Source organism: Peromyscus maniculatus, chromosome 18 (genome assembly GCF_049852395.1).
Source record: "Peromyscus maniculatus bairdii isolate BWxNUB_F1_BW_parent chromosome 18, HU_Pman_BW_mat_3.1, whole genome shotgun sequence".
NCBI classification, from domain to species: Eukaryota; Metazoa; Chordata; class Mammalia; order Rodentia; family Cricetidae; genus Peromyscus; species Peromyscus maniculatus.
In genome coordinates, this window is record NC_134869.1 from 41,601,426 (window position 1) to 41,621,955 (window position 20,530).

The following is a 20,530-nucleotide window of genomic DNA, read 5'->3' on the forward strand; positions in this document are numbered from 1 at the left end:
AAGAAGCAGCGGAGAACCGGGCAGGAGATGGGGGTTATAAAGTTTCTTGGGGACTGAGCTTTCCAGGTTGGGGACTGGTGGGATTTCAGGTCTTGAGCTTGGGGTGAACCCAGGGATTGGTGGGTTTTCAAATCCAGAGCTTGGCCTCCCTGTCTAGAGGGGCCGGGACGGCCTTTGTGGCCGTTGGGGTCCTCAGGGGAGGGCCCGGGGCACCCAAGTGTCTCGAGGGCCTTACAGGCATGCCTGCTTGGCCACCATTTAGGGCAAAGGCATGCTGCTGATTGTAAAATCCGAGGGGGTGTGGTAGGGAATCCAAACGGAATTTCTGGGTTGCACAACCTGGACAGACCCGAAGACAATGAGTCAGCTTTGCCTCCAGCCTTCGATCTTTGTGAGGCCATTATCTGAAACACGTCCCCAGGCCCCCTTCCTCCCCTCCTCTGAGGCAAGTCAGCATGCTCCGCGCTATTCATCTGCCCATCACACGGTGACATAGGCACTGCCATGGTCCTTCACCCACACAAAACTTCTGAAGAGCCTGTGGGGCTCGTGTGATCCATGCTACTGGAAGAATTTCATACACACGCTCCACCCAGGAACGAGAATGACCGGGCAGGAGTCAGAGAGCAAAGTCCTGCCATGGGAGGACGGGAGACTTATATCTGCCAGACCAGGCAGAGGCAAAAAGCCAGTGTCCCGGGACGCACCAGCTAGAGCGGGCATCATGGATGTGCTGGTCCCGTTCCTGCAGCTGCTGGTGCTGCTCCTCACACTTCCGCTGCACCTGCTGGCTCTGCTGGGCTACTGGGAGCCCATGTGCAAAACCTACTTCCCCTACTTGATGGCCAAGTTAACAAAAAGCTCCAACAAAAAGATGGAAGGCAAGAAACGGGAGCTGTTTAGCCCGATAAATGATCTTAAGGGGACCTCCGGGAAAGTGGCCCTGCTGGAGCTGGGCTGCGGCACCGGGGCTAACTTCCAGTTCTACCCGCCCAACTGCAAGGTCACCTGCGTGGACCCGAACCCCAACTTCGAGAAGTTCCTCACAAAGAGCATGGCTGAGAACAGGCACCTCCAGTATGAGCGCTTCATCGTGGCTTATGGAGAGGACATGAAACAGCTGGCGGACAGCTCCATGGACGTGGTGGTCTGCACCCTGGTGCTGTGTTCTGTACAGAGCCCCAAAAAGGTCCTGCAGGAAATCCAGAGAGTCCTGAAGCCGGTGAGCAAAGTAGCAAGGGTGTGGGCCCCCCGGGGCAGGTGAGTCCCGCCTTGGCAGCTCCAGAGTTCAGGACCCCGGATGGGGAATCCCGGGAAGCTGATGTAGCCCACCCTCTGACAGCAGAATACGCCATCTGCTGTCGTATACGCTCTAGGACCTCAGGCCTGTTCTGGTGGAGAGCCGATCTGTGTGCTACGGGAACACAGGGGTGTGGGCTCAGAACAGTGGGGACGGAAGAAGACCGTGAGGTTTAAAATGGAGCGTTATGCTGCGGAGGAGGTGGGGGAACAAAAGGCTTGGAGTAGAAATGTCAGGGGGAGTAGAGTCTCTGAGAGGTTGAGCTGAGTGTGGAAAGAAAGGAATTTAGGGCAGTTTCCAAAGTTTCTGGCTCGCACCACCGAAGGGGGAGTGGATGAAATGGCCACTTGCTGGAAATGGCAAAACTCTGTTCTGAACGGGTTGGGTCTCGGGATCTGCTGAGACATCCATGCGGAGAAGCCACAGGGGTCGGTAGAAGTTCAGGAAGTCAGGACACGATGCGGCCTGGGGAAAAAGAGAGCTATGGCCAGTAGGACCTTTTAGTGGTAATTCAGTATGGGAGCGAATGAAACCCCTGGGAAGAGGACATGGGAGAAGGCGCTGGAGGAGGCCCTGCAGTAGCCAGAACCCTGGGGTGTCCTGGTTGTGCTGGACACCAGAGTCTCAGGAAAGGCTGGGATCGCGTCTCTATCTAGCAGGTGTGTCTACCCCACAGCCTGGTTAGCTTTGAAAGTGACCCAACACAAAACTATAAATGTGTTTAAAATACAGTGAGGCTTTTTTGGGGGTGCCTTTCGTAACTTAATCACAAAGTTCCTGAGGGTGAACATGGTAGACGACGAGTGTCATGTCACCGTGCTGCAAGGTCCCACGCCTGGAAGAACCCTCCGTGTCTCCTGTTCCCCACCACACGGTCCTCGTAGTCGTTCTGTGAAGATCTCTCACCAGTCATGGCCGCCCAGTTACCAGAAGCTCCTTACATGCATGCACTGTGAGGAGGGCAGGAGCCAGACGTACAGACCACATCAGGAGCCCTTTGTTCCCTACACTCTCAGGCCAGAAGCTCTTACCTCAGAGAGCTCTGACAAGCTGGGTCTGAGAGAAGGAAGGGGCCATGAGACCCAAAGAGCAACAGGGAGTAGCTAGGCGACCCTTAACTCCCTCCTTCCTCCCTCCCAGGGAGGACTGCTGTTCTTCTGGGAGCACGTGGCTGAGCCTCGGGGAAGCTGGGCCTTCCTGTGGCAGCGAGTTTTTGAGCCCACCTGGAAACACATCGGGGATGGCTGCCACCTCACCAGAGAGACCTGGAAGGACCTGGAGAAGGCAGGGTTCTCCGATGTCCAAATGGAACGGCAGCCCCCTCCCTTCAAGTGGCTACCCGTCGGGCCCCACATCATGGGAAAAGCTGTGAAATAAGCCTCCCCCAGGAGCCCATCTGCCCCCTCCCTGCCTGTAGTCAGAGTCACCCCGGGTGACCGGTACAGCCTCGGTCCCTCTTCCACAGTGAGGCTTCCTCCCTGCTCCCTCCAGAGGTATAAAACTATACAGCGCCATACTGTCAACTACAAAGCCCTGGACTTTGCCCACCCCCCTTCTAGGACCCCGCTTTTCCTTTGTTCCCGTGGTGAAGTTCTCACTGCTGTTCTTCTGAGGCGACACCCATGTGCCCCTTGGAACTAGCCACACCCCCAGGATGAGAGAACAGCACTCAATAAAACAACCAGAGTTTTTATTGTCAAATACTTTTTAATAAATAGACAAAAACCGCTAGGCTGGTAGAGCACGCTAAGGTCGGAGGACAGGGCGGGCTATGGAGGGAAGAGCCCCTGAGACAGTGACGCGATCTCCTCCCTGACCCTCTGTCTAAGGCACTTTGGGGAGACGTGCTATACAGGGCGGGTGAGAGAGGGAGACCAGGACCCCTACTGCCCACCCTGCACCTTCCAGCCGTGCCCCGCAGCCCATCCCTGATACGCCCCCTCGTCTCACAGCATTCTAAGGGGAAGTTGGAGGGGTGGTTCTCATGGTGGGAGAGGTCTGTGCCCCTGAGGAAGTAGAGCCAACAACCTACTCCACTATCCCCATCCCCAGGAGCCATCTTGGGGAAGGGTGAAAGGGACCCGCAAGCCAGGCCTGGAACAAGGGAAACTAGGCAGTGACGGGCACGGGGGTTCCATCGGGACCCAGATCGGGGTGCCAATCGGCATCCAGGATGGGGTGCGCATCAGAGCCCTCCCACTGGGAGTTGCCCCAGTTACTCCTCTGGATGGTGCCCGTCTTCTCCTCTTTGAACTGTTGTCGGTCTTCCCGGAGGATCTTCACTGCGTGGTACTGGGGCACAGTGGCCTCGGGGTGCTTTGCGCGCTTGAAGAATCCCAGCTGCAAGGACACCAAGGCAGACCATGAGAAGCCTGCGGGGCTGAGGCCCCTAGGAGCCCCTGGCCATGCCTGAGCTAGAAAGAGCCAGCTGAAACAAAAGTGAGGTGGGCTGGCCAAATTCCAGCACAGCGGGCAGCCCCCGGGGCTTGCTACCATCAGTACCAGGGTCCAAGGTTCTCACTCACAGCCAGAGGACCAGATGGAAACCAAAAGTGTAAAACCAAGGAGATCTCCCTTGGTCCCTGGAAGAGAGGCTGGAAGCTGAACATCAGGACCTCACAAGCTTTTCTCTCCCACCCAAGCTTCTCCCAGAACACAAGATCCAAGGGATAAAATAGTGTCCCAGACCTCTCGAACACCCAGAATGATGGCCGTCCAGCCTCGCAGACATACACCTGTGTGCTGGTACACTGAATAGCATCCCCTTAGGCCAGGGCTCTTGCTTCCATAATCTAACCCCCTCACCTACCACGGTCATGTTGGGCCTTGCACACTGAAATTCAGAACAGCCAAGACTCCTGCATGCTCAGACGGCACAGGATCTCCTTGCACAATCATCTTTGCACACTCATTCCCACATAAAAGGCATGCATGGAGCCCCTCATGCCCACATGCTGGTACTCCTGGCCCACTCACTCCCTGTGCATGCTGTGTATGCCCGCTCACACTTACCTCAAATATTCGGTCCCTCATTACCCTTATGCACACTCCCCTCTTTACCTTGCACATTCCTGACCCCCGCTCCCAATGCTGGATCTGTACTTAGACACACACATACACACGCAGATACACACGCATGTTTGCATACACACGTGCACACACAACAGTTACCCCACAGTCCCTGGACCCCCAACTTCCATGGCCGAGGGCTGCACGGCCAGATGGGCTCGGTGATAATTGGTTGGAAATGATGAGCTTGGACTGTTCCGACGGAAGAAGCCACACTGGGATATTGAGGGAGAAGGGGACAGAGGCAGAGGATGGGAAGGCTGAGGCGGGAGGAGGCCTTTATATCTGCCTGTCTCCCTTCTGTGGGAGTAGTGGATGAGACTGGTGTCCTGAGGCCAATCCTGAAGGCATTCACCATCCCTAAGACAACGGGGCAAGTTCTCCTCAACAGCACTGATGCCGCTCCAGCGCTGGTTCACTGGTGACGCACACTTGTCACAGCCGGTGGGCAGGGCAGTCTACAGAGCCCCAAGGATGTGCTCTGTTCTGCACAAGCCCCGCGTGTGGCATGTGGCTCAGGGGTGGGTCCTGGTGGGGCATGAGATCCCCTGCACCGACATGTGCATGTGTGTGCTTTTGTGTTGGGTCAACAGGATTCTGTCCCCGCTGCGCCGGAACAAGAACGGTTCCGTATGTGGCAGCTCCAGTCAGCTCCAAGCAGTTCCCTGGGGCTACTGCTCCTCGTTGCTGGCCTTGATCACAGTTTCCTTTGCTGCCACAACTCTGGTTAAATGGGACCACACTTTCTACTCCTGTGGTTTTATCCACCTTGGTTATTCTGGAAGTCTCACATGCCGCACCTCCCATCTACCCACATCCCTATCCTACACCACTTCACCATCTAAGGCCCAGCTCCAGGGAATCATCCTCCAAAGCCTGCCTTCCTCTGAGTTGCCACCATCTCAAATCAACACCTTCCTCTTGTCCTTAACTACAAGGCTCCCCCACTCCCACTAGACTACACAATCCTTGAGGACAAGATCCACACCGGAATCCGCTCTGAAAACATCCAGGGCAGATGGAGTTCCTGGGGCGTGCAGGGTAAGCGTTCAAGGCAGAGTTGCTGGATGAATGCATGTGTGGGTGAGGGGCTGACCCCCTTACTCTAGCTCCAGTTCACACTGGCTCCACCCCTCCCCAGGCCTCACCTTCCACAACAGCAGCACCAGCAGGGCCAGCACCAGCAGCCCAGCCAGCACTGCCAGGAGGATGACCCACCAGGGGATTCCTTCTGCAATCACGGCCACAGGGTCCAAGTACACCATCACTGGGATCTGAGAAACACGGAGTGAGCAGGGCAAAAGCTGGAGTGAGTGGGAAGGAGGAGAGCCCCACCCACCCATGCCCACCCCATCCTCCCGCCCTCCTGCCCGCCCGCCCACCGGCAGCTCACCATTGTGGAAGCGTCTCTGAGCAACAAGTTCTTGATAGAGGACTTCACTGTGATGTTGGCGCGGACGATCACTTCCAGGGACTTCACGGCCATGTACTCCTAAGGGATGGGGAAGGGGACGTCTAAATGCCCGTGTTCCCCTCAACCCTCTCCAGCCACTGAGATCACAGATGGGATGGCGCCAGTGCAGAGGGCGCTTCTGCCTGGCCTGGCTTTGGAGAGCGCTGCATTTGGAAGGGGAAGACGGAGCACCGAGGGGATTTTCGCCGAAGACACTGAGCCTGGAACTTCCGTGGTGCCCTCACCTCCAGAAAGGTGCTGTTCCAGAGGCGACCCCAGACATGCAGGACTGCGGCGCGGTCAAAGCTGTAGAGCGGGCAGCTGAACACCACACAATTAGCCGTGCCCTGGGCGCAGTCCTGGGGAGAAGGGTAGGCAGGACCCTGCGTCAACAGGCCCGCGAGTTGACCCTCTCTCCCGTGACCCTCATCTGACTTCAAACTCCTCTCCTCCAGGAAGTCTTCCCAAGCTAACCCTCTGGCCCAAAATAGCCGCCTACCTCAAATCTGAACTATTTGGCTTTGAAACACACTGGGAGAGGTCTTTCACTTCTAGCAACAGGCAGAGTGGCTTCCTGAGTTGATATCTACTCAACTTACTTTCTCAACTTATTTATCTTTTTTTTTATTTTTTTATTATTTATTTATTTATTTATTTTTTTTTTTTTTTTTTTTTTTTTTTTTTTGGTTTTTCAAGACAGGGTTTCTCTTTGTAGCTTTGCGCCTTTCCTGGAACTCACTTGGTAGCCCAGGCTGGCCTCGAACTCACAGAGATCCGACTGGCTCTGCCTCCCGAGTGCTGGGATTAAAGGCGTGCGCCACCACCTCCCCGCCCTGTCTCAATTTATTAAGCACCCAGTACCTACCTTAGTTAAGCTCCAAATCTCCTGCAAGGTACTTGCTTTTTGAGACAGAGTCTCCCTGTGTAGCCCAAACGAGCCTGAAGCTTACCCTTCTACCTTGACCTCTAAGTGCTAAGGCTGCTCTGGTGTGGGCCACTGTGCCTGGCATCAATGTCTTTCAAAAGAAGAAACTGAGTCTTAAGGAAGGCCACCAGCCTCCTTCAGGTCACAGAGCTAGCAAAGCTGTCCAGTGTTGCCAGACATGGTGGTGGCGCACGCCTTTAATACCAAATCGGGAGGCAGAGGCAAGAGGATCTCTGTGAGTTCGAGGCCAGCCTGGTCTACAGAGTGAGATCCAGGACAGCCTGGACTACGTAGTGAGACTCTGTCTCATCAAAAGAAAGGAAGAAAGAAAGAAGGAAAGAAAGACAAAAAGAAAAGGAAAAAAGAGGAAAGGAAACCAATCTAGTCAGTGGTGGAGCACAGATTTGTATTTGGCAAAGCCATGTTCCCACTCTAAACTCAAGCTCACTGCGGGAGAGGCTGCCTACGAGGTACTGGGGCCAGGAGACCCACACTGTCTTCCTTCTAAGCCTGACTTCAGCCCAGTTGCCTGGACGTTACCTTTAGTCATCCTTCACCACAACTGACACACATAAGAATGTCTTGAGAAGGGGGTGGGGGGGGGGTGTTAAAGGCGGAGACCCACAGAGACCGCTGACCCGAGCTCATAGGAGCTCACAAACTCTGGACCCACAGCTAGGGAGCCTGCATGGGACCGACCTAGGCCCTCTGCATGTGGGTGACAGCTGTGTAGCTTGTAGCTTGGTCTGTTTATGGGGCCTCTGGCAGTGGGACCGGGATCTGTCCCTGATGCACGAGCTGGCTTTTTGGAACCTATTCCCTACGGTGGGATGCGTCGCTCAGCCTTGATGCAGGGGGAGGAGCTTGGTCCTGCCTCAACTTGGTTGAGGTGCCATGCTTTGCTGACTCCCATGGGAGGCCTGCCCCTTTCTGAGGAGTGGATGGGGCGGGGGTAGAAAGGAGGTGGGGGGATGGAATGGGAGGAGAAGGGGGAGGGGAAACTGTGGTTGGTAGGTAAAATAAATTAATAATTTAAAAAAAGAGAATGGTTTGAGAGTGTTTGGAGTTTTTTAAAAAAAAATTGTCAGGCGGTGGTGACGCACGCCTTGAATCCCAGCACTGAGGAGGCAGAGGCAGGCAAATCTGTGAGTTCAAGCCAGGGCTACACAGAGAAACCCTATCTCAAAAAACATTTTATATATATATGATATTACATGAGATGAAATGAGCCAGGTACAGATAGAAAAATGTCACATGATCACCTCAATGTGGACTCTGAAAGATGGCACGGCACACATGTGATTTACATACATATATGCTGGCAAAACACATACACATAAAAATTTAAAAAATAATAAAATCATTTTTTTAAAAAAGCCAGGAAAAAAAAGTAAATAATAAATAGGTGCAGGCACAGGGGCATATGCCTATAATTCTAGCACCTGAGATGAAAGAAAAGGATTGCAGCTGGAGGGACACCAGGGCTGCAGAGTGTGACATCCCTTCCTCTCCCAAAAGAATGAGGAGCTGGGCCCCAGGTCAGCTGCAGAGTGTGCTTGTCTGACACAGACAAGGCCCTAGTTTGGTCTCCAACCCTGCTAAGTAAAGAGGGAACACAGTGTATTTTATGGAACGATGTGCTGCTTGGTTCTGAAATAAAAATAAACACAATTAATAAATAACTAGACACCGTGGCCCATGCTTGTAATCCTAACTCTGCAAAGGCTGAGGTAGGATCACTTTGAATTCAAGACTGTTTCTAAACTGGGTGGTGGTGACGCACGCCTTTAATCCCAGCACTCAGGGGCAGAGGCAGGCGGGTCTCTGTAAATTCGAGGCCAGCCTAGTCTACACAGAGAGTTCTGGGCCAAGCAGAGAAACCCTGTCTCCAAATAGAGAAAAAGAAAGAAAGAAAGAAAGAAAGAAAGAAAGAAAGAAAGAAGGAAGGAAGGAAGGAAGGAAGGAAGGAAGGAAGGAAGGAAGGAAGGAAGGAAGGAAGGAAGGAAGGAAGGAAAGAAAGGAAAACTCTGTTTCTAAATAAAGAAAGAAACTATGTCAAAGTCCTTGTTAAGCTGGGTGTTGGGGGCACACGCCTTTAATCCCAGCACTCAGGAGGCAAAGCCAGGCAGATCTCTGCGAGTTCAAGGCCAGCCTGGTCTCCAAAGCGAGTTCCAGGAAAGGTGCAAAGCTACACAGAGAAACCCTGTCTCGAAAAACCAAAAGGAAGAAGGAGGAGGAGGAGGAGGGGGAGGAGGCAAGAGGCTGACTCCACCCCAGCCCTTATAAAATGCAATGTTTTATGTAAATGAGCAGGATCGATGTTTGGCTACCTAGCCGTCCCTGGAGTGGACACTGGGACTTGCCAGGTCTGGGGTGTCAGGAGCTGCCTCCCTCCTCACAGGTACTGTCTCCCTGCAGCTGGGGTGCAAACTGTGGCCAGCGTGCCCCTGTCAGGCTGACCTCCAAGGACGCCCAGCTCCCCGACATTCTGTGCACCCGTGATGGCCACCTCCACCACACATGAACCCTCACTGTGGCTGTGCTGGGTCCTGCTGTGTAGTGGGTAGCCATTCCAGCTTTGATCTGGAAGTTCCAACCCCCACTGAGGCTTCGGTAACTGTCACGCCTACAAGGCGGGCCCGAGAGAGAGGACCCTGAAGACCCGAGATCCGGATGCGCCGGCTCTCTTGGTTCCTGGACCCTGGACGCTGGAGGTAGACCCAGCAGAGTTCTCCAGAGAACACCGACAGACTGTGCTACACCTTTCCCAGACCCTGTAAACTATCCCTTCACTTGTAAGTTACCCCCACAAAATAAACCTCCCTTTTAACTACGTGGAGTGGCCTTAACAATTTCACCAATACTGCTGCCCTCACCAGGGTGATGTTTCTCTTTCTCTCCGCGGAGGACACCGGCCACCAGGACGTGCTGGGCTCCAGCTTCTCCGGAGGCTCCTGCGGCTCCGGCTGCTCCAGCTCTCGCCGCTTCCTGTCCCTGCTGTCCACATCCTGGACGGGGAAGGGGGGCAGTGAGAGGCCCTCCAGACACTGCGACCCTCAGGTGGCATCTCCGCCCCGCCACCCTCACACACTCCCCCCTGCTACATGACATCCCTCCCATGATCCACCCGGCCCACCCTGCCTAAGCCTCACCAGGCGGAGGATGTTGGGTCTTGGAGAGCAGATCCCTTTCTTCCCGGGGCCCTGTCCGCCCTCCAGCTCCACCCGCATGGGGTACAACAGCCACTTCCCATTGGCGATCTCGTGGGGCCACATGATGTTGAGGAAGGCAGAGCCCAGAGTGTTGAGCGACTGGCCTTGATTGGAGACCTAGGGGCCCAAAGCAGCGGAAAGAAACGAAGCTCAGGTCCTGAGCGGACCCCATGTCACAGAGAGAGGGGCGAGGCTGATGTGGGGGACCTCGGGAAGCACAACATCATCAAAGCCGCACAATCTAGACCAGACTGGGCATCGTTCTCGCCTCATACCAAACCAGGACAAGCTGGACAGGTGTGGGGGGGTCTGGGACAAGCCAGGGCAAAGTATTAAGGAAAGCTATAGACTCTGCCCAAGATCCCACTCCAGCTGGGGCCCCAGGAGACTCATCCCTCTGAGTTCTTTTTTTTTTTAAGATTTATTTATTTATTATGTATACAGTGTTCTGCCTGCATGTATCTCTGCAGGCCAGAAGAGGGCGCCAGATCTCATTACAGATGGTTGTGAGCCACCATGTGGCTGCTGGGAATTGAACTCAGGACCTCTGGAAGAGCAGCCAGTGCTCTTGACCACTGAGCCATCTCTCCAGCCCCTCCTCTGAGTTCTTAATGCCCCCCAGACCTGCAGATGAGATGGCCTGTGCAGATGACTCACAGAGACCCCAGCACCAACACGGGCTTAGAGTCACGTCTGCCCAGTGCAGAGGCCTGGAACCCCAGGGCCGCCACCATGCCTCCATGTGAGAAAAGAGCCCATACCTTGAGGCATGTCTCAGCAGCCTCTTCTCTGAGGCCGCACAGCAGGATGCTTACCGTGACCTCGTACTTGACCTTGCTGCCCACATCCCTCTCTGACCGCATGGCACTCTCACCCTTCACCTCGCCGGAGAAGAAGAGTTGCTGGGGAGTGGCCACCCTGGTTGTGGGGAGATGAGAGTGGGGAATGAGGGGGCCTGGGAGCTCCAGCCAAATGGAGCCAAAAGGGTAAGGCAGAACCAAAGCCACGCACTGGGAGCGGCAGAGGGACCCACGCAAGCAACGCCTACCCTGAAATGGACAGCGGCAACTCAATGAAGACGTGAGCTCGAACAGAGACCGGGTGCAGCTCCTGCTCACTGATCCTGGTAAGCAAACATGGGAACGTGGGGGCAGTCGGCACAGGAACCGCCACGAGGCACGTGAAGCCTCTCTAAGTAACCCAACCTGCCCACCTCCGGTCTTACGTGGCCAACAGAAGCTCCACCTCCAGCTCTGTGGTCTCGATCGTGATTCCAGAGGTGCTGAGGATGAGGTAGAAAGTGACCTGCCAAGTGTGGAAAGGCAGGTGAGTCAGGGGAGATGGGTCTTAAGGACGGGCCACTCAGACAGAGAAACAGCTAGATATGCCAACCTGGGCACCTCTCTTCATAGGGTTCCCCAGCTCACACTCGACATGAGAGGCATTCTCATTGGACAGGCAGAGCGGCTTCTCCTGGATCAGGGAGGGAAGGACAGGTCAGTTTGGGTTACTGAATCCCTCAAGGTCTCATCTCACGTGAATACACAATGGAGTTTTACTCAGTCATAAAGAACAAAACTATGTCTGGGCAGTGGTGGTGGTGGTGGTGGTGGTGGTGGTGGTGGTGGTGGTGGTGGTGGTGGTGGTGGTAGTAGTAGTGGTGCACTCCTTTAATCCCAGCACTGGGAGGCAGAGCCAGGCGGATCTCTGTGAGTTCGAGGCCAGCCTGGGCTACAGAGTGAGTTCCAGGAAAGGTACCAAAGCTGCACAGAAAAACTCTGTCTCAGAAAAAAACAAAAACAAAAAAGGAACAAAACTATATCATATGCAGGAAAATGGGTGGACCTGAAGATCGCCACGTAAAACAAAACAAGCCAGACTCAGAAAGACAAACATCACACTTTCTCTCATATAAGAAATCTAGCCAGGTGGCAGTGGCACACTCCAGCCAGCCATATTAGAGATCCCTACATCCCAGCACTAGAGGCAGAGGCAGGTGGATCTCTGTGAGTTGGAGGCCAGCCTGGGCTACAGAGTGAGCTCCACCACCACGTCGGCCTGCAGGCCGCCATGCTTCCTGATATGATGATAATGGACTAAACCTTTGAACTTAAACAACCCCAGTTAAATGCTTTCCTTTATAAGAGTTGCCGTGGTCATGGTCTCTCTCCACAGCAATAGAAACCCCAACTATGACAGAGAGGAAGAGTATGGGAATGACTATGATGAGCTAAGCATAGTGACATATGGGTTTGAAAATATCATAAAGAGACCAATAACTACTGGGAAAAAAAAGGAAATAAAAATTAAAAGGAACCCACTATGTACTGTCCCAGGTTCTTACCACAGTGTCCAGGGCCCGGACACCTGAGTAGTGTAATGAGGCTGGTAGGGTGACCAGGAGCTGGGCTTCGTGGGCGTCATCGCCATCTGCCTGAGGCTGGGCCGGATCCGAGGGCAGGTTGGTGACCGTCAGCTCCAGGCCTATGAACGGCTGCCCACTCAGTGCAAACAGGGCCCTTGTTCCATCCACGTCCCTGGAGGACGGGACCCAGCTCAGTGTAGGACCTGAGCCTCCCAGCACCTCCCCGCTTCCAGCCCCCAGTCAAGTGCAGACTGTCACGCCAGGCCCCCAAACCACACACAAACCAAACCAAACAAACTCTTTCAATGCACCAATGCATCAGGAGACCTCCATTCTTACGCTAACTCCACCACTTTCTGTACCAACAGCGGCCTCTCTGGGCCTCTGATCTCCACCCACAACAGGGAGCCAATCATCCCTACCTCACAGAGGGGTGAACACTGTGATGGCGTGTCCATAAAACACACGGTATTATACAGACTAGGAACACTGTTCTCTGGCCAGGACCCTGTGGTCCCATCCCCCGGCCCTCACCTTGGTCTTCTGAATCAGAGCCCTTGTGTGACCCCTCTGAAGAGGCTTCCTGCATTTGCTGAGGCCTGGCCCTCTCCTCCCCGACACACACACACACACACACACACACACACACACACACACACACACACACACACACACGCTCTCCACCCTTCTCACATGGGCAGAGGCTGGAACTCGGTGTCGCTGGTCCGGGAACAGAATCGGGCCTGCACCAGCTGCAGGTTGCTCTGACAGATCTTATCTTCGCCACAGCCTTGCTTCAGGAAGTGGATCTGAGGAGAGTGTTCAGGAGATCATGTCTGAGGTCAAATGTGTCACCGAGGCATACGGTGCCTTAGAGACACATGAGATTAAACAACTCCGGGCTGGTCCATAGGCAGACCACATTCCCCAGTCCAGACTGTACACACTAGATTCCACACAGAGCCTGTGAAATACAGTGAAGGCTACCACCACTGGGGTGCCGAGAGAGAATCACGCAATGAGCCCTAGCTGCCCCTTCCAGCTGAATGGGAGAGAGGTGATTTGTCCATCTCAGCAGATGACGGGGCCTTGATTATCCCAGGACCCTGAGCGACGACAGGGAGTAAGGGAGCAGGAGCACTGTCCTCTTAGACTAGGAAGGAGCACACGGCCATCTGACCTTTGAGGTATTGCATCACCTACATTATACAGCATTTCACCGGACTCCATGTGTGGGAGGGCTTTGCAAGAGGCAAGTGGGAGGCACCAGGACCACTGGCCCTCCCAGCTCCACTTCCCCCATGCTCACCTCTGTCCTCTGGGTGCTGGGCTGGTGAGCATTGAGGATGGGAGCCACAGGGGGCAGCCCCTGGCCGGGAGCTTGTCGCCGTAACCGAGGGGTTTGGAGACTGTACAGCAGGGTCACCACAATGGCCCGAAGCTTGTCTTTGACATTTTCCTGGAAGGGAAAGATTGTTCCTCACTGGAACAACCGCAAGCCCCAGCCCTGACCGGGGGGCCCCCACCAGTACGCTGAAGACTCTCCTCAAGCTGGGAAAGGAATTGAGGGAGACAGAGACACAAGTGGGAAAGTCGTGAGGATGAGAAGAGAGACCACCGCAGGAAGGAGCTTTCCCTTAGGGTGAGGACCAGACTTCACCTCACAGATATGTGAAAGCAGCAGACAGTGGCCTATATAAAAAGTTCTAGGCCAGCCTGGGCTACATACAGGACACTCCATCTCGATAAAAAATAAATAAATAAATAACAGAAAATCAGGCAGAGAAGTAAAAGTAGGTAGAAAGGAGCTCAAAGGGGGGACTGCTTAATATCTAGATTTTTTTTAAAAAAAATGTGGAATTCTTCACAAATTTATGTGTCATCCTCAGGCAGAAGTCATGCTACCTTTCTCTGTCATTCCAATTTTAATATATATGCTGTCAGTGTGTGTGTGTGTGTGTGTGTGTGTGTGTGTGTGTGTATCTGTGTGGGGGTATAAACACATGAATGCAGGTATCCAAAGAAGCCAGAAGGGTGTCAGGTCTCCTGGAGCTGGAGTTGCAGGGCATTCCTGGCCCCCCAAGGTGGGTACTGGGACCCAAACCTGGGTCACCTGCAAGAGCAGGACGATCTCTTAGCTGCTGAGCATCTTTCTAGCCCCTGGGAGCCCAGAGCTTACAACAAGGTGTGAGTGCGGCCGGGAAGAGGCCAGGAAAAGGCATGTAATAATAACGGTGTCACTTAGAGACCAGAAGGCAGTGCTCACTTGCAGCTGGAACGTGCTGTCTCCACAGACCCGGTCACGCTGGTGCTTCAACAACACAGTGCCCGAGGACTGATGCTTGAGGTCATCCGGGCCTCGGCTCAGGAAGGTCACCCGTGGGACCTGACCCCGGAGCCTCCGGTCTGTGTCCCCATCTAAGATGTAATCCAGGGCTGTGGCATGGAGGGAGAAGAGCGAAGTCGGTGAGCTGAGGACCCTGTTCCCGGGGTGCCCTCCTCTCTACCCTGGAAGCCATCCGGGTGAGGACTCACCCACTGCAGGGTTGTAGCTTCTGGGCTCAGCAGTGTAGCTGAAACAGATCCTTACGTCCACGCTGCAGGGCAAATGGAGGCTCTTGAGCAAGCAAGACCCCAAACCCCCTTCTGCCACAGCCCAGACCCACACTAAGGAAGAGAGGCAGAGGAAGCAAGTGCGGCGTCCTCCCCCGCTCCCCCTTCTCGTCTCTCCTCACCAGACCAAGCGTCCATCAGCGCAGTTGGGCTGCTCCAGGTCGATGGCTCTCGGGGCAATGAAGATCTCTTGGGAGACGTGAAGAACAGGTCTGGCCCTGGGCACGGAGAGTTCATTGGGTAGGGAAGGAGAGGCTGTGAGGTTAGGCGCCCTCCGCAGGTTCCTAGTGAGACGGGAATGAAGTCGGAGCTACAGGAGGGTCGGACAGCCCGGCGGCCTACCTAAAGAGCGCAGCAGTATCAGCCAGGGAGCCCACGAGCAGGTCGGGGTAGTCGTTTCCGTCCACATCCAGGCCACCGGACAGGGAGTAACCAAAGCTCTTGATGCTCACAGCCTCACCCTCCAGCACCTGGAGACCAAAGAGTCAGCCTCCTCGAACCCCAGTTTTCCCAAGCCCCCCTCCCCTGCCCCCAGCAGCCCTTACTCCCCCCAGGATCATCCCCTCACATCCACGACTCCCCTCACCTGTGAAGGTTTGACAACCACCCCCAGGCTGCTTCCGTGGTAGATAAAGACTTTCCCATCTCCATCAAAGGGCGCTCCCACGGCAATATCTGGGGGGCATGAGAAGAAGCATCATGGGGCTGTGGAGGAGGATGGACAAGGGCCATACCCAGTTTCCCTCGTCCAAGTCCTGCAGGATACGTTTCCAGTTGCATTGAGGAACTGCACACATCATTTTTCAATCCTCGTGGCCGCTCCCTCCAGATATCACTAGCTCAGCTTGGCTGAGTCATAGTGGAAATCCACTCCACCCCTCCCCGCACTGAGCTTTCCCAATCCCAGTCACACCTGGGAAGCCATCTTGGTTGAGGTCCCCTAAGACAGCCAAGCTGATTCCAAACATGGAGTCGGGGGAGCCACAGATCCGGAGAGGAGGGACATCTGCCCAGTGGCCACCCTGGTTCATGTACACATACACAGCACCTCCCAGCTCTTCTTGGCGCTCAAAGAAGTAAGGGGCACCCACAATCAGGTCTGGCCAGCTGTGGAAGAGAGAGACAGTATGGGGCCCTCTAGACCAAGGGAGTCGGGACGAAGTGCAGAAGCCACTCCTGGACCCAGGGGCACACCCCTCTCGTTTCCTCTCACCCGTCATTGTTGAGATCAGCCACAGCCAGCGAGTAGCCAAAGCCGGAGGTCAAGCGCTCCCCAGACAAGACAACCTCGGGTATCAGGCGGCTGGCGCTATCCTTGCGCAGAATGACCACGGCCCCCTTGTGGTTGGCACGGGGAGCCCCAGCCACAAAACTCAGCTCTTCTGCACGCAAGAGACCCTTCCCAGAGTCGATGGAGAAACCTGGGTGAGGAGATCGGTTACTATGAGTGATTTCCCAAGAGCCGGAAGCCAGGTGAGTCCCCTGGAGCCACAAGAAAGAGAGAGTTGCTCCCCAGTCACCACCGCTATGTCTGGACTATTCCTCCTCACCCACCAGGGCCTAGAAATCCTGACAGCCCTCCTGGTCGGACACACGGGATGTGACATAGACTGGGTGGCTTGGTAAGAGGGCCTGGGCCGCAGCAACGGGAGCTGGGCCAGGGCTACCACCATTCATGCCCAGCCTGGGGAACTGGAGAGTGAGGGACGTCCTTTCACACCCCGGAGGCCCCTTGACATCCAATGCACCTTCTTTACCCCCATCATCCCTACCCTGCCAGGGAGAAAGTCTTTACATATATGGGAAGAAGACATGGCCACAAGGAAGAGCTTGCCTCACCCACATGTTTCCTGGACCACATTTCATCCTTGTTCGTATGCAGAAGAGGAGATGAACAGCTACGAGGGGACTCACCCACAAGGCTAGAGCTCCCTCCAACATCAGCCCATCACCCACCCCCAGAGGAAGTTCCCTAGAGGTCAAGACTGTCCTTCCAAGCAGGGTTAACCCTGGGCCCCTCACACCATCTGGGTATTCCTCCATGAAGGCCCGTGGCTCGCCGCCCTCAGGCCTGTCAATTGTACCTAATCCTCCCCTGCAGTTTGGGCCCAGCATGTATTTCCCTGGGCATATATATTGGGGGAGAGCCGGGAAGGAAAGGACACTCCCTGGGAGAGAAGCGGGAAGGCCAGGGCCACACCCCAGGGCCCAGGACGCAGGAGCTTACAAACCTAAATAACTATTCAAGGTCAAGTCTCCGGCTGGTCCTGTGAGCCGGTCAGCAGGGTCCAAAGTTTTATACACCAGCTGGTCAGGGTCTGAGCTATCAATGTTGGTCACAAAAAGCAACCCTGTGGGGGGGTGGGCAGGTCGGAGAGAAACACCAGGGGAAAGCCAGCAGGAGACGGGAACTCAGAGCAGGGAGCGAGAGACGGAGAGAAAGGCCAGAAGGCAAGAAGGAAAGGACAGGAAGAAAGTGAGCGAAACCAAGAAGCCGGACACAGAAGGACGGGAGCATGGAGAGAGAGGAAAAGAGAAAGGAGCAGAGAGTTAGAGTGGTTCTGGACCAGGGAGGGGGTCCCTACCAAAGTAGCTGTTGGCAGGGACCGGGATGAGGCTGGGGTCTTGCTCCTTCTCGCCCCCAGCCTCGTAGGGCCCGTCATCCAGGTCTGCCGGGTCCGACGAGCCCTGCACACAGAGCTCCACCCTGGCTGTGCCTGTAAGGACAGTCCTGTTAGTGCTCCAGGCGGGAGAGAGGCGCACCCCTCAGACCAGACACACACGGGAAGCCCCTCCCCTCCTCCTCGGCCCCTCCTCCTCGGCCCCGCCTCCACCACCTATCTCCCTAGCCCAAGCTTCTAGGGTCCCCGTCCCCCCCCACACACACACACACACACACACACACACACACGGCATCACACTCACCGAGTGTCAGTTCAGCCAGTGGAAGCGTGCAGAGACGGGAATGGCAGTGATGAGGCGTGGGCTGCTGCTGTGTTGGAGCATGCAGGCCCTGACCCAGCCGTGCATGTGGGAGCTCATGCCAACATGTAGATAAACACGCGGCCATGCGATGGAGAGGAGGGACCCCCGTTCATTTATGTGCCAGCAAGATGGGAGCGGAAGGCATGGCCGTGCCCCAGTTCAATACGCCAGTGAACTCGTGGTCATGCTTGGCCATGTGCTGCTGGCAATCCCATCTCTGCGGTAAGAGGAGGTTTTGGTCTCCTCCTCCTCCACCCTCCCCCCGTGAATGACTCACCCTTCCAGTTATAGGTTCCTGGAGCCCCAAAGACGAGGTAGTGTCTGTCGGGAGAGAAGGTGGCAGCCGTGCCCTGCTGGCAGAACCCAAACTGTTCGTGGCCCTGGGGGCGCCCCTCACAGAACTTCCACTCCCCGCCATCCAACTCATCGCGGATGGCCAGGTCCTGGCTTAACACAAAGCAGCGGCCAATCACATCCCGAGTCTCCAGGATCTGGTCCACCCTCTGTCGAGACTCATATCGGTGCGCACAGGTCTGTGAGAGAATGGGAGGTCAGGTCATTCCCCTGTGTTTACCAGGGACCGACATGCTGCTCAAATGTATGTAGACTTTTGGCAGACACACTCGCACGCGCGCGCGTACACACACGCATACACACACACACACACACACACACACACACACGCATGCACACACATACACACACACTCTCACACACGCATACACACACACACACACACGCACGCACGCACACACACTCGCGCACACACATGCACACACACATACACATGCGCACACGCACACACACACCCGTGCACGTGCATACAACCCTATGCTATCACTTGAACATCATCACCCAGCCGCTGTGAGGTACTTATCCAGTATCCCACGTTAGCCACTTGAAGAAAGATGGCTTTGTCCTGCATTCTACCTGGATACTCAAAGACACGTAGGTAACAGCACATAGAACATGTGCATCCCTGATCGTGTGACAACCTTGAACCATGCTGTTGGTGTGTGTGTGTGTGTGTGTGTGTGTGTGTGTGTGTGTGTGCTCATGCAGATATGTGCAGGTGAACATGCATGCAGTATTAGTGCACATACACGTGTCAGGTGCACGTGAAGATTAGGGGTCAGCCTTGGGTGTCATTCTTCAGGAGCTGTTCACTTTGTTTTTTGAGGACAGAGTCTCTCACCGGGACCAGGGCCCTTCCAATTGGGCTAGATTGGCTGGCCAGTCAGCCCAGGGGATCCTCCTGTCTCTGCCTCCCTGATGCAGGGGTTATAAGCACAACCTCCAAACGTTGCTTGCTGTGGGATGGTCTGTATGTCAAATTACTCTGATTGGTCAGTAAATAAAACACTCATTGGCCAGTGGCTAGGCAGGAAGTATAGGCGGGACTAACAAAGAGGAGAAAAGAAAGAACAGGAAGGCAGAAGGAGTCACTGCCTGCAGCAGCCGCCAGGACAAGAAAGATGTAAAGTACCGGTAAGCCACGAGCCACGTGGCAAGGTATGGATTTATGGAAATGGGTTAATTTAAGCTGTAAGAACAGTTAGCAAGAAGCCATACAGTTTGTAGGCAATATAAGTCTCTGTGTTTACTTGGTCGGGTCTGAGCGGCTGTGGGACTGGCGGGTGACAGAGATTTGTCCTGACTGTGGGCAAGGCAGGAAAACTCAAGCTACAATTGCTTCTCTGATGCTGATTCTGGGAATCCAGCTCAGACGCTCAGGCTTGCAAAGCAAGCAGTCTACTGAGCCCTCTTCCCAGTCCCTGTCCCCAGACCTCCTAAGTGACATCACCTCCAAAAAGAACAACACCCTAATATCTGTTCTCCGGGTATTCTCAAAAGCGTGGCTCAGCACACCATGTTTCAGCAGTCCTTTTTCTCTACTCTTCCTTTGGACTTACGGACTAGAAACCAGACCGCTTAGTTAACATTGGTTACAGTCCACGTCAGGGTGACTTCTATTGATAATTGTGTTTCTGTGTCCGTGAGTGAGAGACACTCACAGAAAAGGAAGAGAACTGTCGTAACTAAAAGGCATGGTGCCACAGGACTTAGATCACAGCACTCAGGAAGCAGAGACAGGAGGATTTCTTTGAGTCCCAGGCCAGCCGGGGCTACATAGTGAGACTCTATCTAAAAAAACAAAGCAAGAATTTCCATAGCTGTCTGAGAGCCGAGGCCTCCGGTATCTTCACACATCCACTCTCAGAAACTATCGTGACGCCTGAAACTACGGGAAAATTCACAGGAAGAATCTGACAGATGCATGGATGGATAGACGGATGGATGTTTTACAACACGTTATATACAGTAAGGAAAGGGGCTGTCTCTTACACTTTTGTGTATCGCCCAACGGCTCTAGGAATCATTCCATGTGCCCAGCTTGTATTCTGTAGGTGCACCTGTGCGCACACAATGTACACACATCACACCTGTGTGCACACAATGTACATGCATCACACCTGTGAGCACACAATGTACACTCATCACACCTGTGTGCACACAATGTACACACATCACACCTGTGTGCACACAATGTACATGCATCACACCTGTGAGCACACAATGTACACTCATCACACCTGTGTGCACACAA

General features: G+C 54.5%; 2 protein-coding genes and 1 non-coding gene across 13 annotated transcripts in view; 1 reads left to right on the forward strand and 2 right to left on the reverse strand.

Moving 5' to 3' along the window:
* The first annotated feature begins 660 nt into the window (after positions 1-660).
* On the forward strand, positions 661-3,001 carry Tmt1b (thiol methyltransferase 1B). The gene is made up of 2 exons (XM_006987306.4): positions 661-1,222; positions 2,441-3,001. Exons 1-2 carry the CDS (start codon positions 725-727, stop codon positions 2,675-2,677), a joined length of 735 nt encoding a protein of 244 aa, XP_006987368.1. The 5' UTR covers positions 661-724; the 3' UTR covers positions 2,678-3,001.
* Itga7 (integrin subunit alpha 7) overlaps positions 2,988-20,530 on the reverse strand; it is a 34,760-nt gene continuing 17,217 nt past the window's right edge. For 2 of the 11 annotated variants that reach the window (XM_076554041.1, XM_076554042.1), the window contains exons 4-26: positions 18,200-18,455; positions 17,169-17,288; positions 16,151-16,358; positions 15,851-16,044; positions 15,524-15,612; positions 15,280-15,407; positions 15,060-15,155; positions 14,860-14,921; positions 14,591-14,760; positions 13,634-13,783; positions 13,018-13,133; positions 12,304-12,496; positions 11,352-11,432; positions 11,185-11,264; positions 11,008-11,082; positions 10,775-10,877; positions 9,900-10,076; positions 9,624-9,755; positions 6,068-6,181; positions 5,763-5,861; positions 5,518-5,643; positions 4,472-4,584; positions 3,438-3,640 (exon numbers count right to left, since the gene is read on the reverse strand). In XM_076554041.1, the coding sequence (XP_076410156.1) occupies positions 3,580-3,640; positions 4,472-4,584; positions 5,518-5,643; positions 5,763-5,861; positions 6,068-6,181; positions 9,624-9,755; positions 9,900-10,076; positions 10,775-10,877; positions 11,008-11,082; positions 11,185-11,264; positions 11,352-11,432; positions 12,304-12,496; positions 13,018-13,133; positions 13,634-13,783; positions 14,591-14,760; positions 14,860-14,921; positions 15,060-15,155; positions 15,280-15,407; positions 15,524-15,612; positions 15,851-16,044; positions 16,151-16,358; positions 17,169-17,288; positions 18,200-18,455 (2,943 nt within the window). In that variant the 3' untranslated portion in view covers positions 3,438-3,579. Of the gene's footprint in view, positions 3,641-4,471; positions 4,585-5,517; positions 5,644-5,762; positions 5,862-6,067; positions 6,182-9,623; positions 9,756-9,899; positions 10,077-10,774; positions 10,878-11,007; positions 11,083-11,184; positions 11,265-11,351; positions 11,433-12,303; positions 12,497-13,017; positions 13,134-13,633; positions 13,784-14,590; positions 14,761-14,859; positions 14,922-15,059; positions 15,156-15,279; positions 15,408-15,523; positions 15,613-15,850; positions 16,045-16,150; positions 16,359-17,168; positions 17,655-17,862; positions 18,456-20,530 lie in introns of all 11 variants that reach the window. The other 9 variants (XM_076554040.1, XM_076554044.1, XM_076554039.1 and 6 more) reach the window with 6 other exon arrangements.
* Positions 14,173-14,275, reverse strand: LOC121823850 (U6 spliceosomal RNA). Its single transcript, XR_006065492.1, has one exon. It is a non-coding gene; the product is annotated as a U6 spliceosomal RNA (small nuclear RNA).

What these genes read in the sequence shown, in the direction of transcription:
- Tmt1b (XM_006987306.4), top strand. Translation starts at nt 725, where the DNA reads ATGGATGTGCTGGTCCCGTTCCTGCAGCTGCTGGTGCTGCTCCTCACA. An exon ending in TCCAGAGAGTCCTGAAGCCG is followed by an intron (nt 1,223 to 2,440) that starts GTGAGCAAAGTA and finishes CCTCCCTCCCAG; the next exon opens with GGAGGACTGCTGTTCTTCTG.